Source organism: Botrytis byssoidea (genome assembly GCF_014898295.1).
Source record: "Botrytis byssoidea strain MUCL 94 chromosome Unknown BBYS_015, whole genome shotgun sequence".
NCBI classification, from domain to species: Eukaryota; Fungi; Ascomycota; class Leotiomycetes; order Helotiales; family Sclerotiniaceae; genus Botrytis; species Botrytis byssoidea.
Genome location: NW_024065856.1, coordinates 293,313 through 311,441, shown reverse-complemented (window position 1 = coordinate 311,441; position 18,129 = coordinate 293,313). Strand labels below are relative to the sequence as shown.

Here is an 18,129-nt window from a genome sequence, read left to right as displayed (position 1 = left end):
TTCAAGACATCTGAATTTAAGCGGCAGCACCAGAGATGAAGAACCACTTGTCAATGCTTGGGTCGATAGGAGCTGGGGCAAGGTTCTCGTTAGATGGGATAGGAGGAAGTTGGCTTGCTTCAACACGGCTGGTTGAGTGCTTGACAGTGACGTTGGTGCTATAAGTTTGTTAGTTGACAGTTGACACAACGAAATGACAAAAAACTTACGTTGAAACATCACCTGGGGTGGTCTTGCCAGTGATGAGCTTCTCCCAAGCCTCAGCACACTCACGGACGATATCGGTGGCGTACCTTAAATACAGTTAGCTTGCATGTCAAATTTAGTCGTGTGATAATCCTTACTTCTTGTTCTTGCACTCTCCAGTGAAAGCGAATTGGTTCTCTGGCTTTCCATCGGGGATTTTGTAGATTCTGAACCATTCATTTGTAGCCCTCAAGAGACCTGGAAGGTGTCTCTCAACATCCTCAACGTCATTGAGCTTAGGAGCCAATGGGTCGTTGACATCGATGACAATGACCTTCCAGTCGGTCTCCTCCTCATCAAGCAAGGCCATAACACCGAGAACCTTGACTTGCTTAACTTGACCAGGGTATCCGACCAATTCACCGATCTCGCAAACGTCCAATGGATCGTTGTCACCCTTGGCCTTGGTCTCTGGGTGGACAACGTTAGGGTCCTCCCAAGTCTAATATCCAATCAGCTCGTGTCGCAGGTAATACGTATACATTCGAAGTCTTACTTGAGGGAAGGCACCGTAGTTCCAGAGATAACCCTTGTGTGGGAAGCAGTTGCGGACGAAACGAAGCTTGCCCTTCTTCACATCTTGCTTCTGTGGAAACTATTAGCATAAGAATTGAGTTTGATGGTAGGAGGGACATTCGATTGGGTTAAGCATCTAGTGAATGGCATGTTAGCTGACAGTGTACAAAATGCCGTGATAAGTGAGAAAAACCTCTTCTTTGCTGATCTCCATCTTGCCGTTTGTCCATCTTGGGATCTCAACAACCATGTTCAAGATGGTTTGTTGCTCATTGGCATAAAGGGGGATATCGTGGAAAGGAGAAACTGGAACGCCATCCTTTTCGATATAGATACGGTGCTCCAAAGTGTTTGGAGCTCCGATCTTTCTGACAGTGTACTTGGAAGCCATTGTTGTATTTAATGGTGTTGTGTTGTCGGAGGATGAATTCGTTGAGAGGTGACGAGATATTTGCACCACTCTTAGCGGTATGGTGGGGTTGTTTTTGTTCGCCAGTTTGGCGTGCGCGGCGGTCACGCCTTTATAGCCAGGAAAGCGCAGGGGCAAATGTTGCTTTAATTGGTGAGAAGGAGCACGGCAGGTATGCGATAGATGTGTGAATGATCTGATTTGTTCTGCTCGAGCCTGAATGGGAATTTCTATATTGGGGTGGAATTTCCAAAATGAATTTGGAATGCCACTAGACTTTAACTTCAACATTCAGATCAAATCTCTTGTGAATGTTCAATGTTCCAAAGAGTATAATAAGTAGGTTTTTGGCACTATGAATTTACAATCTGCAATCTACAATTAACTTCCGTACTACCTAGGTAATAAATTGCGCTATTCAGCAAATATTTTCCGTCGACCGCGGCTTTTATGATTAACCGCTACCAATCGAACGTGCCTTGCCATATTTTCCGAACTTCGGACCCTGCCGTTTCCATATATGGGACTTGGTCTCATCTCTAAAGCAGCAGCAGCGAGATGTGTTGTCCCAATGTCCCAATGTTCCAATGCTTCTTCCAATGCTTCTTCAATCCAAACTTCAACTGCGTACAACAGCTACCTACATTACATTATATTGGTCCACGCCTCAGGGGGAAAGTACCGGCCCAGTCTTTGTACACTTCTCATATCAGATCCCCTTTTTCCTTTCTTCTGTTAATGATTTCGAACAATCAACTGAAGTCACGTCACAGCTTCTATCTATTCGACACTTTTACCTTTGGACCCGAAGCATACTGACCCGGGTATCAGTAGGTAGTCCAAAGAAGACCCATCAAATACATGATATGGATGTTATGTTATGCATTGGCACTATGTCATTATTAGACGATAATGCCGCAAGGTCTGGAATTTCTCAAAGGTAGCATTTATGCAGCGTTCATTTCGCGTTCAAGAAGTAAGGGTTATGAACAATATGATTTCGCAACTGGTTAGAAAAACAACAACAATCTCTCCTCATCACAAAGTCAAACCTTCCAGAGCAATTTTTGCTACCAAATCTCTCAAGATACAGTGCAAAATGAATGTCCCTGAAAGATGACAGTCCACAAAGTCCCTTGTTCACTGAGGTTCAAATATTTTCGCTTACCCGGTCTACACATAAAAGATGAAAAGAGGCCAAAATTCAACATCCCCTTCATATCTATCCATAATAAATCAACCACAGATAAATTTATAAAGATTAGTAGTACTAGATAAATTCTTGGGGGAGCCTTCAATTGTATTATTCCTACCTTCAATTCTTTGAGTTGTCCGGTTCAAGATGATTTGAACATCCTAAAAGATCGCAATATATGACAACGATTCAAGACTTTGCACCAAGGCAAAACGTCTAGAGACTACATAGTAGAACCTTGGAAGTAACGAAAACATTGAACTGACATCCCATTTAACAAGTTGCGAATAGCGAGACGCCGAGAGATCGAGAAAGCTTGGGAAAGTAACCTATAAACCCTTAACAACGCCGTAATAAAGTATATACAATCATCATCTGCTTCACAACTCTATCTACTTATACCCATCGTAATAGATATTTCAAACTCTCTCCTCTACCAACCCTCCACAATCTTAATCTTAACATACAACCCTTTCGACGGCTTTGCAGTCACTCCTCCTTTAATATCTAGATTCTTCTCATCCATCATCTTCTTATCTTTCAACTCAAATTCAAACCTTCCAATCCACGTCGCCAACAAAATTGCGAATTCCGCCTTTGCAAACTGTTGACCAATACAACTTCTTGGTCCATGCAAGAAAGTCAGGAACGCATAATTACTTGAGCTCCCTCCACCCGTATTATGCGATTCGCCATTCTCAGTCATCCATCGATCAGGATCGAACTTTCGAGCAGAGGATCCCCACATTTTTTCGTCCTTGTTAATGGCCCATGGAATCAACATCACACGTGTCCCCTTCGGTATGCGCTGACCAGAGATAGTCGTATCAACGGCGGCTTCACGAAGGGTTAGAGGAACAGGTGGAAAGTAGCGGAGAATTTCGTTACAGACAGCGTTTAGATATGGCATGTAATCGATATCTTGACTTGTGACACTGGCGTCTGAGTCTGGACTGGGAAGTTTTGCACGGACTTCCTCTCGGAGACGAGATTGAACTTCTGGGTAGGCGCAGAGTAGATAGATGGCCCAAGCCATTGAACTTGCAGTCGTCTCGTGGCCAGCGGCTAGGAAAGTCATGAGTTGATCGATGAGATTCTCATCGGGAAAGCCTCCACTCTCCAGTGCTACACTCAGAATGTCAAAATCGGTCAATTCCTTCTTTTCTAGCTTCGATTTCTTCTCATGAATGAGGTCTCTACAAACAGATCTGATGGTTTCAGCAGCTTCTTCGATTTCCCCATTTCTCTTGATAGGTATTCTTTTTACGAACCATCCTGGTAAGAAAAGCTGGAGAAATCCAAGAATTTGTGCAGAGCGTGTTGGTTTAAACACAGTCCTGTACGTTCTATTCAGTAGTGTGTCGGGGTCCTGGATGGCTCCGAAATCCTTGCCCAGGCCAGCTGCTCCGATTATGTCGAGTGTTATTCTACTTGCCCATTGCATGGCTTCCATTATCACTACGCCTTTCTCTGGCTGAGTGACACTTCCGTCATTTCCGTCTTTTTCTTCGGCTACGTCATTTGGGATATCGCCACATTCTTTCGCCTTGACTTCTTTGGTCATGGCTTTCAACCCTTCGCAAGATTTATCCCAGAAAACGGAATATAAATTCTTAACATGTCGAAACGCAAACGCGGGCATTAGATTTTTTCTCTGTATTTTGTGTTCATCTCCCTCTGCCAAGAGAACGCCAATTCCAAGGAGACGTCCAATTCCGATACGAAGAGTAGAAGGTTTAACGAAATCGTAATTTTTGAGAGTAAGAACTTCACTGAGTGCTTTGGCATTTGTGACCATGACTCGCTCCGAGTTTAACATCCCTAAATATCTTATGATGCCGTCATTTGGAACATCTTGTATCCTATTGCTCAGTTAGCTACATATAGAGATATATAGAGTATAAGATCTCACCAGTCAAGCATAGGCTGACCAGTCGGCTCTCCTGAGATCCTCTTCCATTGACCATTCCACCAACTACCTCCTTTTGGAGAGGGTAAATGTCTCAGTGGAGAGAAATAGTAAGGATACAAGATCACTCTCCAGATCGCAAAGCCTATGAACTGTAACAAGTACAGTTGTACAAATGTTCCCAAGTAGCTCGGCTCGGTGGACAACAATGTATCTGGCTTGTAAGAAACAAGTGCGTAAGAAAGGGTCGTAGGTAAGACCAGCAGTCTTTTAAAAGGAATTGAAGACATGGAGGCGAAAATTTATAACTATCTCAAAGGGGAGAGATATGTTGGCAGAGTACCAAATACTTATATAGCGGGGTCGGATCTAGAAATATGCCGCCTCCGCAGGTCAATTTCCTTCGCAAGCTGAAGTTTCAGTGGAAGTAGAAAGTGGCTTCAGAATAAATGTAAGAGTTGAGACCCCGGCTTATCACACACCACTTATTTTTCGATCTAATTTTTTAAAATTTAATAATAAATCAATTATATAATATAATTTTATAAAACTTGAATATTATATTAATAAATAATAACTAATCCTTGTGCTTCAATTACATTTTTAATCTTGCAAGTTAATCTCTTAATATATAATCTAAAATCTAAGGGATTCACTTTATCTCAGAGAGCTTATAATTCATGTTTCAATTCTTTTATGGAAGTAGGTACAAATGGTAGCTTTTTTAGTTCCTTTTTTATTTATTGTTATACTTTTTCAATTGGATTAAGATTCAGAGAGAAGAATGGCTAATCAAAGTTTTGTATATTATACTCTAATCGAACTCTACAAGTATACTTGGAATACATTTTAGAATTGTTTTTTATAAATATATATTCAGATCCTAATTTATTGAATAATAGGAATATAATAGATTTAAGGATTTATTATATATATACTTTGAAAGTAATACTTTTGTTGCCCTCAAATTTTTCTAAAAAGATTAATAGAGATTTATAATTCTAGTTAATTATACCTTATATTATTATTAATACTTTTTCTAATTAATATATTAATTTAATATAATTAATATATCTTTTTTTATTAATCTATTTAATAATTTATATTCTATTTACTTTTCCTAATTCGAAAGTGTTTTTATTCAACTATATAATTAATCTCTAATCCCCCCCTTCTGGTTTAGTAGTAGTAGTATTACTAATTCCCTATCAGTAATACCTATATATAAAATCTAGCCTCTTTTTTGTTTATATTCTTAAAATAAAGGGTTTAGAATATACTATACATTTTCTATATCTATATTAATATAATTCCTTTTGTATTGTATATATTAAAACCTTAATGTTAAGTATATTTTTAATTTATTTGAAAGTTATTTTTCTTTTGTTTTAATCTTTAATAATCATTCTTATAATTCAATAAATCTTTTTAGTAGTTATTATAGGCTTTTGATAAATCTTTTTTTTTTGAGTTCTTTTAATCGAATTGAACTTAATTATATTTCTTGTAATAGATCGTGATATATTTAAATTTGAGGCAATCCATTCCCAGGATTTTCTATTAATTCTAGTTTGAATAACTCTAGAACATTGAGGAGTATACTAATTTTGATGAAATTTATAATTATTATTTTTGTGATTATATTTAATATTTAATTTGAATTTGAATTGAAAATAATAAATTTTAGAATAATAATTAAATTTTTAAAATAAGGTGTGTGAAATTAGATGGCTACTCTAATCTTGTTTAAATGTGCGATAAGCCGGGGCCTCAACTCTTACAAGTATGATAATTTGCCACGGATGGATTTCTTGTACAGGTAATAGAGGTCAATTGAATCCAAAAGCACCTAGTACATCTGCTTCGTCACAAGTTTCAAATGTAGTGGTAATTCCTTGTAACTTAGATCCGGACACAACAAGTTTAGCCCCTTGTCACTTGTGAAAAGAAGCTTGAATGGCTGTATGATTGTAATTATACTTCGAAGGAGAAAGATGAGACCATTGCTATAAATATGTTTTCTCAAGTGCCAACTCAATATGATAAAGAAAAATTGTGATTGCAATGCAACTGTAATTGATTTCAGAGAATTCAAGACGAATCTCCAGTCCATGATGCTTCAACGTATTGGATACCTTATTCAGATAGTATTCCGACAAGGATTTTGTAGATCTTGGATTGAGGATGTGTGAGAAGGGGCCACTATATCTGAACTGACCCATAAATTTTATACGGAGGAGCCAATTGATAGCCAGTCTCGAGCCAGTGATTACTACTCTGTACAATACTAAAAGCTTGAATCTGGCCTGACAGCAAGAATTCGACTTTCCTACCACGTTGATGGAAACGAAATAGATCTCCACCAAAATACAAGCCTTTTTCGAGTATCTGTTGAGTAACATCTCGGAAAGTGCTTGGTACCCGGACCCCGCTTCTCTGTCGACCACATGAGATAATATCGGGAGACTTGTTGTCCCGAGTGAGGATTTGTGTGTAGACAATGGAGTGGAATTGATTGAAGGTACTCCGCGTTGAGTTTGATCGTTCCAAATCAGTCAGTCGCTTAACACTTGATGAATGATTGACCATGCCTAGAGTGTCTGTCATTTCGAGGCCCAATTTTGGAATCAGGCATCACCAAAAACAATACACCGTCTTAATTCGACAAACTCGGAATCTCTCTAATGCTACCGCGAATCTGACAGTTGCATGCTTTAAATGAAAACTTTTGTAGATTACATGAGATAAAGTAGTATTGTAGACAAACATATGAAATATAGACAGTTAGTAGAGACATAGACAGTGATATAGACATTGATAATCTGATCAGTGTGAGCGTCTTATGCTCTCCAAGAGAGTCTCGCTAGCAAGATTGCAGATATCGATATACATACGACCAAAGGTGATATTCATTTACATTCTTATTACCTAGTATATACTGACATTAATGCAACCATTTTTATTGATAGAGATATTGTAATTTACATGGACGGTTGATACATTATCAAGCCTCACATTTACACCATTACGTACATCGCATGTCAATCAGATAATTGGGAATCATTAAATCTTCGTAATCATAAACATCTAGCTGTGTGTGGGCATTGAAACGTCAGCAGACTTAGAAACTGCATCCTCGCTCCTCCACAAACTGGTCACTGTCTTTTGCTGCGTGTAAAATTGTAGTCCTGGCTTGCCATAAAATGTATTTGCACCACCTCCAGCGACACTCTTCTTGTTTCCGGTGAAGGAGAAGAATGGAAGAGGAACAGGGATTGGTACATTGATTCCCTGCTGTCCTGCCTCGATGTTCTTTTGGAACGCTGTTGCTGTGGCTCCAGATCGTGTGAAGATAGCTGCACCATTGCCGTACTCATTGGCGTTGATGAGATCGATGGCTTCGTCAAGAGTGTCCACATTCAAACATACTAATACAGGGCCAAAAATTTCTTCTGTGTAGCACTTCATATGAGGTTTGACGTTGGTGATAATAGTAGGGCCAACCCAGTTTCCGTTGGGATATTTTTCAGGTTTATAACCTCTTCCATCCAACAAGATTGTTGCACCTTCCTCTTCTGCGCTTGCAATCAAATCTTCGATTCTTTGCTTGCTCTGTGGAGAGATGACTGGACCAAGATCCGCCCCCTTTTCAAATCCACCGTTCACGTTTAATGATTTAGCACTTTCGGCTAGTTCAGATAACCATTCCTTGGTTTCCCCAACCATAACCAAGGTGCTCAGAGCCATACATCTTTGACCAGCGGCTCCAAAAGCTGCTCCGACAATTGAATTGAGGGCATGTTGCTTGTTCGCGTCCGGTAAGACCGCACAGTGGTTCTTGGCACCCAAGTTTGCTTGCACGCGCTTGCCATTAGCAGAACCTCGGGTAAAAATATATTCTCCAGCGCGATTGCTTCCAACAAAACTGATGGCTTTGATGGCTGGTTCATCAATGATAAAATCAACTGTTTTCGATGCACCATGGACAATATTGAGTACTCCGTCGGGGAATCCAGCCTTTTGGGCAAGTTCAGCAAGAATCATTGCCGCACCAGGATCTCGTTCGGAAGGCTTAACAATAAGACAATTTCCAGTTGCACACGCAACTGGAATAGACCATAATGGAATCATTGCAGGAAAGTCTGTTGAGCGTTAGTAGGATCTAGACCTTCAAATTGCTCTAAACTCACTGAATGGGCAAATGGCAGCTACAACTCCCAATGGCTCCCTGTAACTTCTGGTCTCCATATCTTTTGCTACCTCTATGATCTCACCCATCATTTGTTGGGGAATGGCACATGCGGTCTCGGCGACTTGCAAGCCACGAAGAACGTCTCCCTTTGCATCTGCCTGCACGTCAGTCGTGAAATTCAAAGGTATACCATTGGGGACATACCAGCAAAAGTTTTACCCTGCTCCAATGTGATACTGGCAGCCAATCTATCCCAATTTTCCCGTACAAGCTGTGTGAATTTGAACATAATTTGTTGTCTTGCCATTATGCTGGTATTTTTCCACCCTGGAAATGCTTTCACCGCACTATCAACTGCAGCTTTGAGCTCAGCATCTGTGCTTTGTGGAACTCTTGTTACAAGATTGTTTGTTGCTGGGTCGTGTAAATCGATGAATTGTGTAGATTCGGATTTGAGGAATTTATTGTCGACAAAGTATGGAGTGTCCTGCACATCTTGGATTTTCTCGTGAGTTGTAGGATAATTGTCGGCGTTGAATGCTAATGCTGCAGCAGGTTTGAGATGTTGAGCTGTGGCATGGAGTCTGCGAGTAGCAATTTTGGAAGTCTCGGAGGAGGATGGCATATTGAATGCTACTCTGGGTCGTACTGCAGAGGAGGTATGTCGAACCGTGGCAGTTGAAAGACCTTTGGTTAGAGTTCGACGCATTTTTGCTCACAAAGTTTGTTTGAAATGATGTTTGAAGATAACTCAATTGTATCCCTACTAAGTATCATGAATCGTCACATCAAGAACAAGCGCAGCTACCTACCGGTACTTGTAGTATTCGGGTGAGTGGGTTGTAAACTGGGGTTCCGAGCTCTTAGTAGCGGCTTAAGATAGCCGGATGCGGAGAAGTTGGTTAGACTTTCCTCTCTTGGCTCGCCGTGATCAAATCCAAGGTGTATCAAAATATTTTGTACGTAATTCTCAAAGATTCGAGGGTAATAATGATTGATATCCACGGACGTGAGAGATATGAGCGATATGAGACACCGGAATATCAATCGTCACATATTATTATCTAAGTTCTTTGTTGAGAATGGATATCAAAGATTACCATTACTGACTTAATAAGGGGATTTTTGCGCCTAAGCGAAACTTGGGACCTTACCTCGCGCCAGCAGGACGAAACCTCCGAGACAACAAGATAAAGATTTACTTCGATATTCGATCTAAAATCAGACAACCAATTTTTCAGATTTACATTGAGATACACGTGCCTACAAGATTTTAACTTGGATGGGATTTTTTACAATTCTTTGACATACTTTATTCACTAACCAAAAGTCCGCGTTTTCATTGCACAGTTGTATTTGAGTGATTGGGTGCACTGTTACTTTTGTGACTCCTCAAAGCTCCAACTGCATAACACATAACAAGTGATGTTATTCTGATATTCTCATCCTCCTAATATGAGTGATATGTGTAGTATGGTGTCGTTTTCGGCATTGGAATATCAATCAACCTTAAGTCAGGTGAGAGGATTGTGAAGGGAATCGGACTAGATATTTGGATTCTGATCGTAGAGTGGTGCGAGCCAAGACTATACCATACACTCAGTAGAAATGTGTTTATCCGGAGACAATCCGCTTCAGTATATTACCTTTTGTTGAGTGGTAGGGGATCTCAAGATATTGCTTTTAGGTAGGAATCTCTTCATCTTCTAGTCTATGTATCGACCTTCTGAATATCCTACTGACAAAGCCATATCTCAAAATATGAGTGGGTCTAGGGTGATCCGACACATTCGGCGTACCATTCTTGGATCCTGCGTTCTCGGAAGCGATCAAAACCATCTATTCGTGAACTGAGAATCAATACTGGCTATTCCTACATGTTTGAGGAAGACTGGATGCGTACAAAGACGGTATGTTCATTATTTGCTTCCAGGTTTGCATGAAGTCAATTTCATCAGAACGCCACTTGCATTGAGGGGTCATTGGTTCAGTCGCTGTGTGGTTGCTTCTTTATACTAGAAGACCTTGCGAAGGAGCTTTAAAAATAAGAAATCCTCCATGGGTTATTAGAGAACTGACGAACTAAGATTCGAGTCGACCTGATGAATTTATTGCTTGGGATGGTTTCAGGGCCCCTTCGTCGATGGTCAATAGCCAGTGGGTGAGAATTCAACATAGGTAAACAAAGATGCGGATATCTATAGAAGAGAAGATCAATGTATGGCTAGTGGTTCTGACCAAAGCCCGAGAGAGATCTTGGAGTCAACTGTAGTCTGAGCATTACGACGAGTCTATTTCCTCAAATGGTATCCGACGGCCAGCACCGTATGACTGAAGAGCTACTAGGCAAGTTGCAAGACCATGCATGATGGCATAGAATTAACGGAAGGCAGAGGCTGTGAAGAGTGTTTTTAGGAAATTACATGGAGGGTGGAGACCCTCAAATCACTATGCCTAGCACATATATGAAATTTAATACATTGTTCCTTTCGCACTTTGTGATTCACAACAGTAGACTAGGAAAGGTCTTGGGTTTGATTTCCATGTCCACCTGGTCCAGTTTTATAGTCATCCCGAAGTAGTGGAGGAGTGTTTGGTACAGCTTCGGCATATTCGGGCCTGCTTAATAAGAACTGTAACCCATACCTATCCAAGATCAAATCCCCCCAAAAATGTAACAAACCCGAACAATACTTAAATCTGTTGTAATGAACGCAACAAAAATGATAAAAATGTCCAAAAAATAGTGCAAAGATTCAAAAAGAGTGGAGGACTTGGGAATCGAACCCAAGACCTTTCCTAGTCTACTGTTGTGAATCACAAAGTGCGAAAGGAATGTTATACCCCTAAACCAGACCCCCAAGTTATTGTTGAAAACGAATAAATTTTTTGATATATCTTGTAAATACATTGCATTTGGTGGATCAGCATGAGATTCTTGTGCACAGACCGTCAATACCGGGAAGCGTTAGAGAAGGAAGAAATGTTTTAAGGCTCCACCTTCTGTTCTCTTATCTTAGCGCCTTCTGGCTATCATTGAATTTCTCCAAGCTCCCTAATTTTTTCAACATCCAATATATGAAGATATATCAGACACCTATTCATTGCCGGTGATTTTAGGAGTATATCCTTGAATCTAGGTCCTACCTATCATAGATATGTCCTCGACTTCAGAATACACAAGGTTACACATAACCCCACTCAATCCCAACCTCCTCACTACTATAATACCTCCGTCAATTCTCCCTAATGCGAAGAACATTTCCTACCACACCCTCGAAACTTTCCAGGATAGACCTTACGGTTTTGTTGACCTACCTATTATGGATGCCGAGAAGTTAAAAAAGAAGCTCCATGGCTCTATATTGAAAGGTTCGAAGATCCGTATCGAAACAGCTCGACCAGCGAAAGATCTAAGCCCAGTAAATGAGCCAGAACCAGCGCCCAAGAGACAAAGAGAGAAGATGGATCCAAGCAAAAAGCGCAAACGAGGAGAGGAAACTATACCCGCTGTAGTAATTGGAGATAGGAAAGTTAAGAGAGGCTGGACTACAACTGCCACGGATATAGGCAAGGCGAAGAGGGACTCAAAGGAGCTTAAGAATGTTGTTAAGTCGAAATATACTACAAATGAGGAATGTTTGTTCAAGACGATCTTACCGCCAAATGTTGCAGCACACACGAAGGCTACGAGTGGTGAGAAATCGAGTAGGAGGAGTAAGAAGGGTAGAGGTACTGTTGTGCACGAGTTTGCTAAAAGCACAAAATATGCTACCTTCTTAAGAAGTAATACTGAGGGCCCAAAGTCGAAGCCTGCGGTAGAGTTTGTGAATGGAAAAGGGTGGGTAGATGAAGACGGTAATGTGGTAGAAGAAGTGGTAAAGAAGGTACGGAAGAGTCAGAAACCACCCAAGGTTGAGGAGCTCGCTCAGGAAAAAGCAATGGGCAAAGATAGCGGCAGTAGTTTGGACCAGGACAAGTCCTCAGGAGAAGATTCTTCATCTGATGAATCAGACTTTGAGGATCGAGCGATGAAGAAAGTGAGGCAGGCAGCAGAAGTCGAGAGCAGCAGCTCATCAGACTCGGAGAGTTCTGCCGACGAAGACGAGTATATAAAGCCACCATTAAAATCCGAGGATATTGTGATGACAGAAGCGGCCAAAGAAGCCTTCGAGGTTCCAATCGAGGCAGAGAAGCTTTCGGATGGAGAGAGCCCATCAGAGGAGAAAGTGGAACCCATCAATTCGAGCCAGCCAAAAGTCTCCAAGGCTGAAGCTGAATCGGAAGATGATGAATCATCATCAGGATCTGACGCATCTTCGGATTCTGAGTCATTGGATTCCGCTGACAATGACTCGGAGGACGAAGATGCATCATCTGCCGTAGCCTCCCCCGAGAATCTCTCCACATCCACACCATCGACAATGCCACCGCCGACCTCGATTATGACCCCGGAAACGAAAACAGTCCGACCTCAGTCATCCTCTGGTCTAAGTATTACGATACCTTCTCCCATCGTCCATTCAACACCCGTCCCCACAGAGGTGCATCCTCTTGAAGCTCTTTACAAACGTTCTAAACCCAATCCTGACTCCAATTCCAATGAGCCCAAACCTGACACCAAGTCAACCTCCTTTAGTTTCTTCGGCGCTGATGATGAAGACTCCGATATTGGCGAGGAACCCAATCAAATCCCTTTAACGCCCTTCACCCAACGCGATTTCGAATCTCGAGGCTTGAGAAGCTCGGCACCTACACCCGATACTGCTTATGCCAACAAGAGATTTGTATGGCCTGGAGGTAAAGAGTATGATGATGATAATGATGAAGGGAATTCTCCAACACCCAAAGATTCTATAGGTGGAAAGATCATATTCAAGGAAAAAGAATCAGAGGAGGCGCCTGAAAGTGATTTTCAGAAATGGTTTTATGAGCACAGGGGCGAAAATACGAGAGGGTGGAAGAAACGGAGAAAGGCTGTTGCAAAAGAGCAAAGACATAGAGAAAACAAGAAGAGGAGTCGCGCTTAGTTTTCTATTAAACTGTACTTAGTCTGGATGAATCTCTTTTGTCATATACCTATGTAATCAACTGTTGGCCTTTCAGTCTCTTGTCTTGTCAGTTTCCGGATGGCTCCTTGGCACAATCGCACGGCTGAATCCCCATTATCATTCATTACAAACTTCACAGCCAGTCAAAAGCATCAATGTGATCACATCATCTCTCAAATCGTAGCACAGCACAGCAAAATGGCAGAAACTCAAAGGCGATTTCAATTCTCTCAGTCTAACTAACGTTAGACCGGCAACCACGAAAAGAAATTCCTCAAAATAGCTAGACCCTCCTTGCAACAGAGGCTCAACCATCTTTCAATCCTTCAGTTCCCATTTTATGTTTTCTTCAATTTCACTAATTCGCTCGCCCCCGCATCAACACATAACTAAACCTCAACTGAGATGAACACTCATGTTGCCGCCAAAGAACTGCCGCCAAATTAAATGAGTTTACTTTGCGTTCCTTCGTGCCTTTCTTTCTTTCTTTCTTTCTTTCTTTCTTTCTTTCAGATACCGTTCACCTTTTAGGCGGTGCAGTGAATACGTGCACCATTTCCAATCAGTAAGGACTGGTGTACAAGCTGAAAATAAAGTCTAGCTTTTTGTAATGGGAAAAAAATCGCTGTATCTTCATGCTTTTCGAAAATTGCAGAATCACACCGTCCAAAGAGCGGAAGACAGATGTGAACCAAATTGAATAGAATCATTCGTCAAGAGCATAAAGACCAGGTTATGTAGTTTTTGCAAAGCGCCGCTGTATCTTGAACCTTGTGGAACTGTCCATACCGCAAGGTATGGCTATTCCGAGAGGATTCAAGATCAGGTTATTTCCAATGAGTGTGGTTCCAGACTCCTGATCGATCTAGAAATCGTGTTCCGAGTCCAGGGTTTCGTGATAATAAAACGTAAGAAAATTCGTATGGATCGTAAGTATGTGCCGTGTCACATTGAGTACATTATTAAGTGACGGGGTCGTAAGAGTGCGTAATAGAAGGGGTGAACTTAAAGATCACTCCCATATCCGTGTCGTAATTTTCATAAAAAGGAAAACAGAAAGAGAAATCTTGGTGCATAATCCCCAAATATAAGAAAAAGTCGCAAATGCTATGTTGTAATCGTACTGGGTATTGGATATTCAAACAATGACCGTTCATCTGTCCAAAGTAAAATCATTCTCTGTCTTTCATCGAGACCTTTCCAAAGGGTGAAGATGAAATATGAAAATGAAAAGCTTGGAGCTCGAACCTAATGGGTGATAGTAAAATGAGAAGAAAAATAAAAGCAAGTGTAACTTTTGACCAGTACTTCTTGCTCCATCGATGGATAGAAGTAGGTTGAATTATGGTGTGAATTTGAAATTGTAGGATGAATGTTGGCGCCTAGATGGTATCCGGTAGCCTTCAACTTCGAAAAGAAGGATGATCAAAGAGTATTAATCAAAGGCACGTCCTTTGCCCTTGCCACCACCAGTGTAGTATGTAGCAGGTAATGTTTCCATATTGCTCTTGTTGTTGTCGCCATCATTCATGCTATCGCGATAGGGATTTCTTGATGGGACGGCAGAGTCAGCTATATCGATACTATCCAGTGCTGAAATTTCCTCGGTATTCATTCTGGAAGCCAAATCGTCCATGTTGAAATGTGCTACATCTCCATTATTAATTGCTACCGGTCGTTGCCGATTTTCAATACTACCACTACTGCTAGCTGTAGCAAAATCAACTTCGGAATTCTCATCTCGCGATCCATACTGCTTGAGCTTGCCGTCTACAATGCGTTTATGGCAGATCTTGCGGGGGTTTTCACCGAGATCAGAAGGTGGAAGAACTTGCTGTCCCAATGCAATTTGGGCACTCTGGTGACTGAGACTCTTTTCCAACTTTTCCAAAGGACCTTCGGTTTCAACACGCTTAAGGGTAGGTGGAATCGCCATGTCTAAGTCGATCCTTGAGCTAACATTTGATGGGATAGTGCTCATAGGTACGAATGTACCGGCACCTTGATGTTGCAGGTTGTTCGGTGTGTGTCGAAGAGGGTGTGGAGATGGCATGTATGAATACATGGATGTTTGTGCTGGTGCTGCGGGATCAATAGTGCTTCGATATCCGTTCCAGATGTCGGTAATATCAAGCGAAGTCTGCAAGAAATAGAAGTTAGTACTGGTTTTTGAAAATAAGACTGAGATTGTTCAGAGTTGATCCCTTGACAAGACTGTGCTTGATTGTCATAACTTGTACTTACTTCTGGAGCTGGGCTTTCTCCCATGAGGGTTCTCATTGCTAGATCTCGATGGGTTGCAGTTGCTATTAGACTATCCCTACTTCTGACTGACGTTCGTGCTGACATTTCAGTCGGGGTGAAAGGCGCATCTGGCGTAGATACATTGACAGGGCGAGATCCACTTGGTTTGCTGGGAGTATGATGAATTGCGGAGAAATAATCGGCTTGTCGAGAGAAGCCCGGGTTCAGTATAGCCTGTGGCAAGGGAGTTAGAGGTGATTCCGCAGCTGCCGGAGTGTAGTTGTAATTTTCGACATGTGTATTGATCATCCTGGGAGACCGGTAGTCTGGCACGCCTCTAGCTCCATACACCGGAACTTGCTCAAAGCCATGGTTGGCATTTGGAACTTGCCGAAACATGTCCGCATTAGGTCTCATAACTTCAGTATATGAGTTTTGAATGGTCTGAGGTGTCGCGAAGGAGGGGAATGCACCTAGTCGAGGGGTATGGACAATTGGGACCATTTCGAAAGATTGTGGGCCAGAAGTTCCATTTTCCAGATCGCCACGACTTCTAAGGTTGCTGTCCGCAATATCTCGACTTCCGTTGGGTCGTCTGAAACCGACTTGAGGATTATGAGCAACTCCACGTATCAACATAACTACGAACGTTGAAGCTCCGACGCATAAAAGGAGAACACTGAGAACAAGCCACCAGATGATTGGAACGCTGATGGTGAAAGGGCCTGGCTTATTATTTGTGTTCTTTATCGTAATCATGACTCCAACGCAAACTGCTGTAGATATCATTCCAAACTGAGTCACTCCAACTGTAACCCAGCAACTAGTTGTCAAGTTGTTTAGAAATCGAAGTCTCCCTTTGTTATTGATTGGTAGAGAGCGCCGTACTAGGTGCGGCTCTGCTAAACGCCGCTCCAGCGCGAGTCTTTCGTCCTGTTTCCTCGCCGCAAACTGAGCTCTTGCCTCAGCTGTCACTCTGATCGGAAGGGGGGGTCGCGTGGTTGGTCGTGGCGGGAGCTCAGTCGGGAAACTAGTTGATTTGGCGACTTTAGGAGGAGAGAGGGTGGCTCGTTTTCCATTGTAAGTAGAAAGGAAAAGCCCCATATGCATATCGCTTAAGCCCGAGTAAAGTTCATCCTCAGAGACCGCAGAAACCGCGGTGGAGTTGGGGGAGAATTTACTTCTCTTAGACTTCTTATCTTTGCCCTTTTTCGAACTCGTGTCTTTGGGAGTAGTGAGAGCCCCTAGTTGATCCAAGTTCTCTGGAATAGCTTTATCACCGTACGGTGTTGTATTTTTAAAGGACGATGTACTCGATGCCTCAAAGACTGGGGCAGCATTATCACCAGAACCCTTAACAATCAAAGTCCGTTTTTGATCATGGTCATATGATCGCTGGATAGCAGAAGACTGATTCTCTTTTGCAGTATGAAGTCCATCGTCATAAGTGCTCTCCATGCCAAACGAATCCATATCGTTGGTATATGCGCTTAAACCACGTGAATGACTGTCTGGTAATTGATTGCGAGTGATTCCATATAACCGTGGCGCAAACGCGGCGGTATCTTGGTTACGACTCAAGGAAGGCGAACCCTTCACCATTTGATAATTTTCATCTAGACTTCCTCGCCCGTCTTTATCCTTAGATGGAATGAGGTACTCAGATAAGTCTGCATTTGACAAGCTCTGGTTACCTTGCGTCAACTCCTTTTCCTTGAATACATTCAATCCTTTAGAAAATGCTCCCCGAGCCATAATTATCGACCTTCTGTTGGACTTGGGAGGTATTAGCAAACTTAACTTTCAAGTTTTATGATAGATATTGTAAAGTGATGACCTACTCTTACCGTGCGCGAAGAGGATGCAACACTTGCTTCAGGGTTCTGAGGATGCGCATTGGAGGACTGCAGTGTAATCGATGGTAAGTGGTTTGAACCACTGAAGGGGTTGAACCTTGCGCTTGATTTGGTAGTTTTGGGTCTGCCAGTCGCAAATTGTGGTGCCCGGTCTCCTTTGTTATTTCGATCCATTTCTATATTATGCGCGTTGCTATCTTATAGATAGAGCTCTTGTGAGAAGCAAAGCGTAGATCGTAATTATTATTCGTCATAAAACAACTGGCACAGGTGAAAGTTGTGGAGGATATAATCGCGCCTGCGACTATGAGGATAGAGATAGAAGGAGTAGAAGGGAGTACCGCCTGTTGGAATTCTCTTTGGGGGGAAAGCAAAAAAGAAAGCCGATAAAGGCAAATTTAGCAATCAAATCAGTTAATTAGAGAATTTTCATTGAAGAATTGGACAGTATTTATGCTATCAGCAGTAATTTGCTGTTGTGGAGCAATGGTGGTGATGTTTTTGAAGATGA

At 41.8% G+C, this 18,129-nt stretch overlaps 5 protein-coding genes across 5 annotated transcripts; 1 reads left to right on the top strand and 4 right to left on the bottom strand.

Annotated features, from left to right (window-relative positions):
* Positions 1-16: 16 nt before the first annotated feature.
* Positions 17-1,153, bottom strand: EAE97_007583 (uncharacterized protein; the record flags this gene model as incomplete). The annotated part of the gene is made up of 6 exons (XM_038878097.1): positions 17-158; positions 210-293; positions 345-688; positions 743-825; positions 880-898; positions 956-1,153. The coding sequence occupies 6 exons, from the start codon at positions 1,151-1,153 to the stop codon at positions 17-19; spliced, it is 870 nt and encodes a 289-aa protein (XP_038730935.1).
* Positions 1,154-2,799: 1,646 nt separating this feature from the next.
* Positions 2,800-4,565, bottom strand: EAE97_007582 (uncharacterized protein; the record flags this gene model as incomplete). Its single annotated transcript, XM_038878096.1, has 2 exons — positions 2,800-4,228; positions 4,279-4,565. The coding sequence occupies 2 exons, from the start codon at positions 4,563-4,565 to the stop codon at positions 2,800-2,802; spliced, it is 1,716 nt and encodes a 571-aa protein (XP_038730934.1).
* A 2,797-nt stretch (positions 4,566-7,362) lies between these two features.
* On the bottom strand, positions 7,363-9,176 carry EAE97_007581 (uncharacterized protein; the record flags this gene model as incomplete). Its single annotated transcript, XM_038878095.1, has 3 exons — positions 7,363-8,417; positions 8,466-8,621; positions 8,672-9,176. The coding sequence occupies 3 exons, from the start codon at positions 9,174-9,176 to the stop codon at positions 7,363-7,365; spliced, it is 1,716 nt and encodes a 571-aa protein (XP_038730933.1).
* A 2,449-nt stretch (positions 9,177-11,625) lies between these two features.
* Positions 11,626-13,497, top strand: EAE97_007580 (uncharacterized protein; the record flags this gene model as incomplete). Its single annotated transcript, XM_038878094.1, has 1 exon — positions 11,626-13,497. One exon carries the CDS (start codon positions 11,626-11,628, stop codon positions 13,495-13,497), a length of 1,872 nt encoding a protein of 623 aa, XP_038730932.1.
* Positions 13,498-14,953: 1,456 nt separating this feature from the next.
* EAE97_007579 (uncharacterized protein) lies at positions 14,954-17,792 on the bottom strand (the record flags this gene model as incomplete). Its single annotated transcript, XM_038878093.1, has 3 exons — positions 14,954-15,658; positions 15,763-17,538; positions 17,610-17,792. 3 exons carry the CDS (start codon positions 17,790-17,792, stop codon positions 14,954-14,956), a joined length of 2,664 nt encoding a protein of 887 aa, XP_038730931.1.
* Positions 17,793-18,129: the final 337 nt, after the last annotated feature.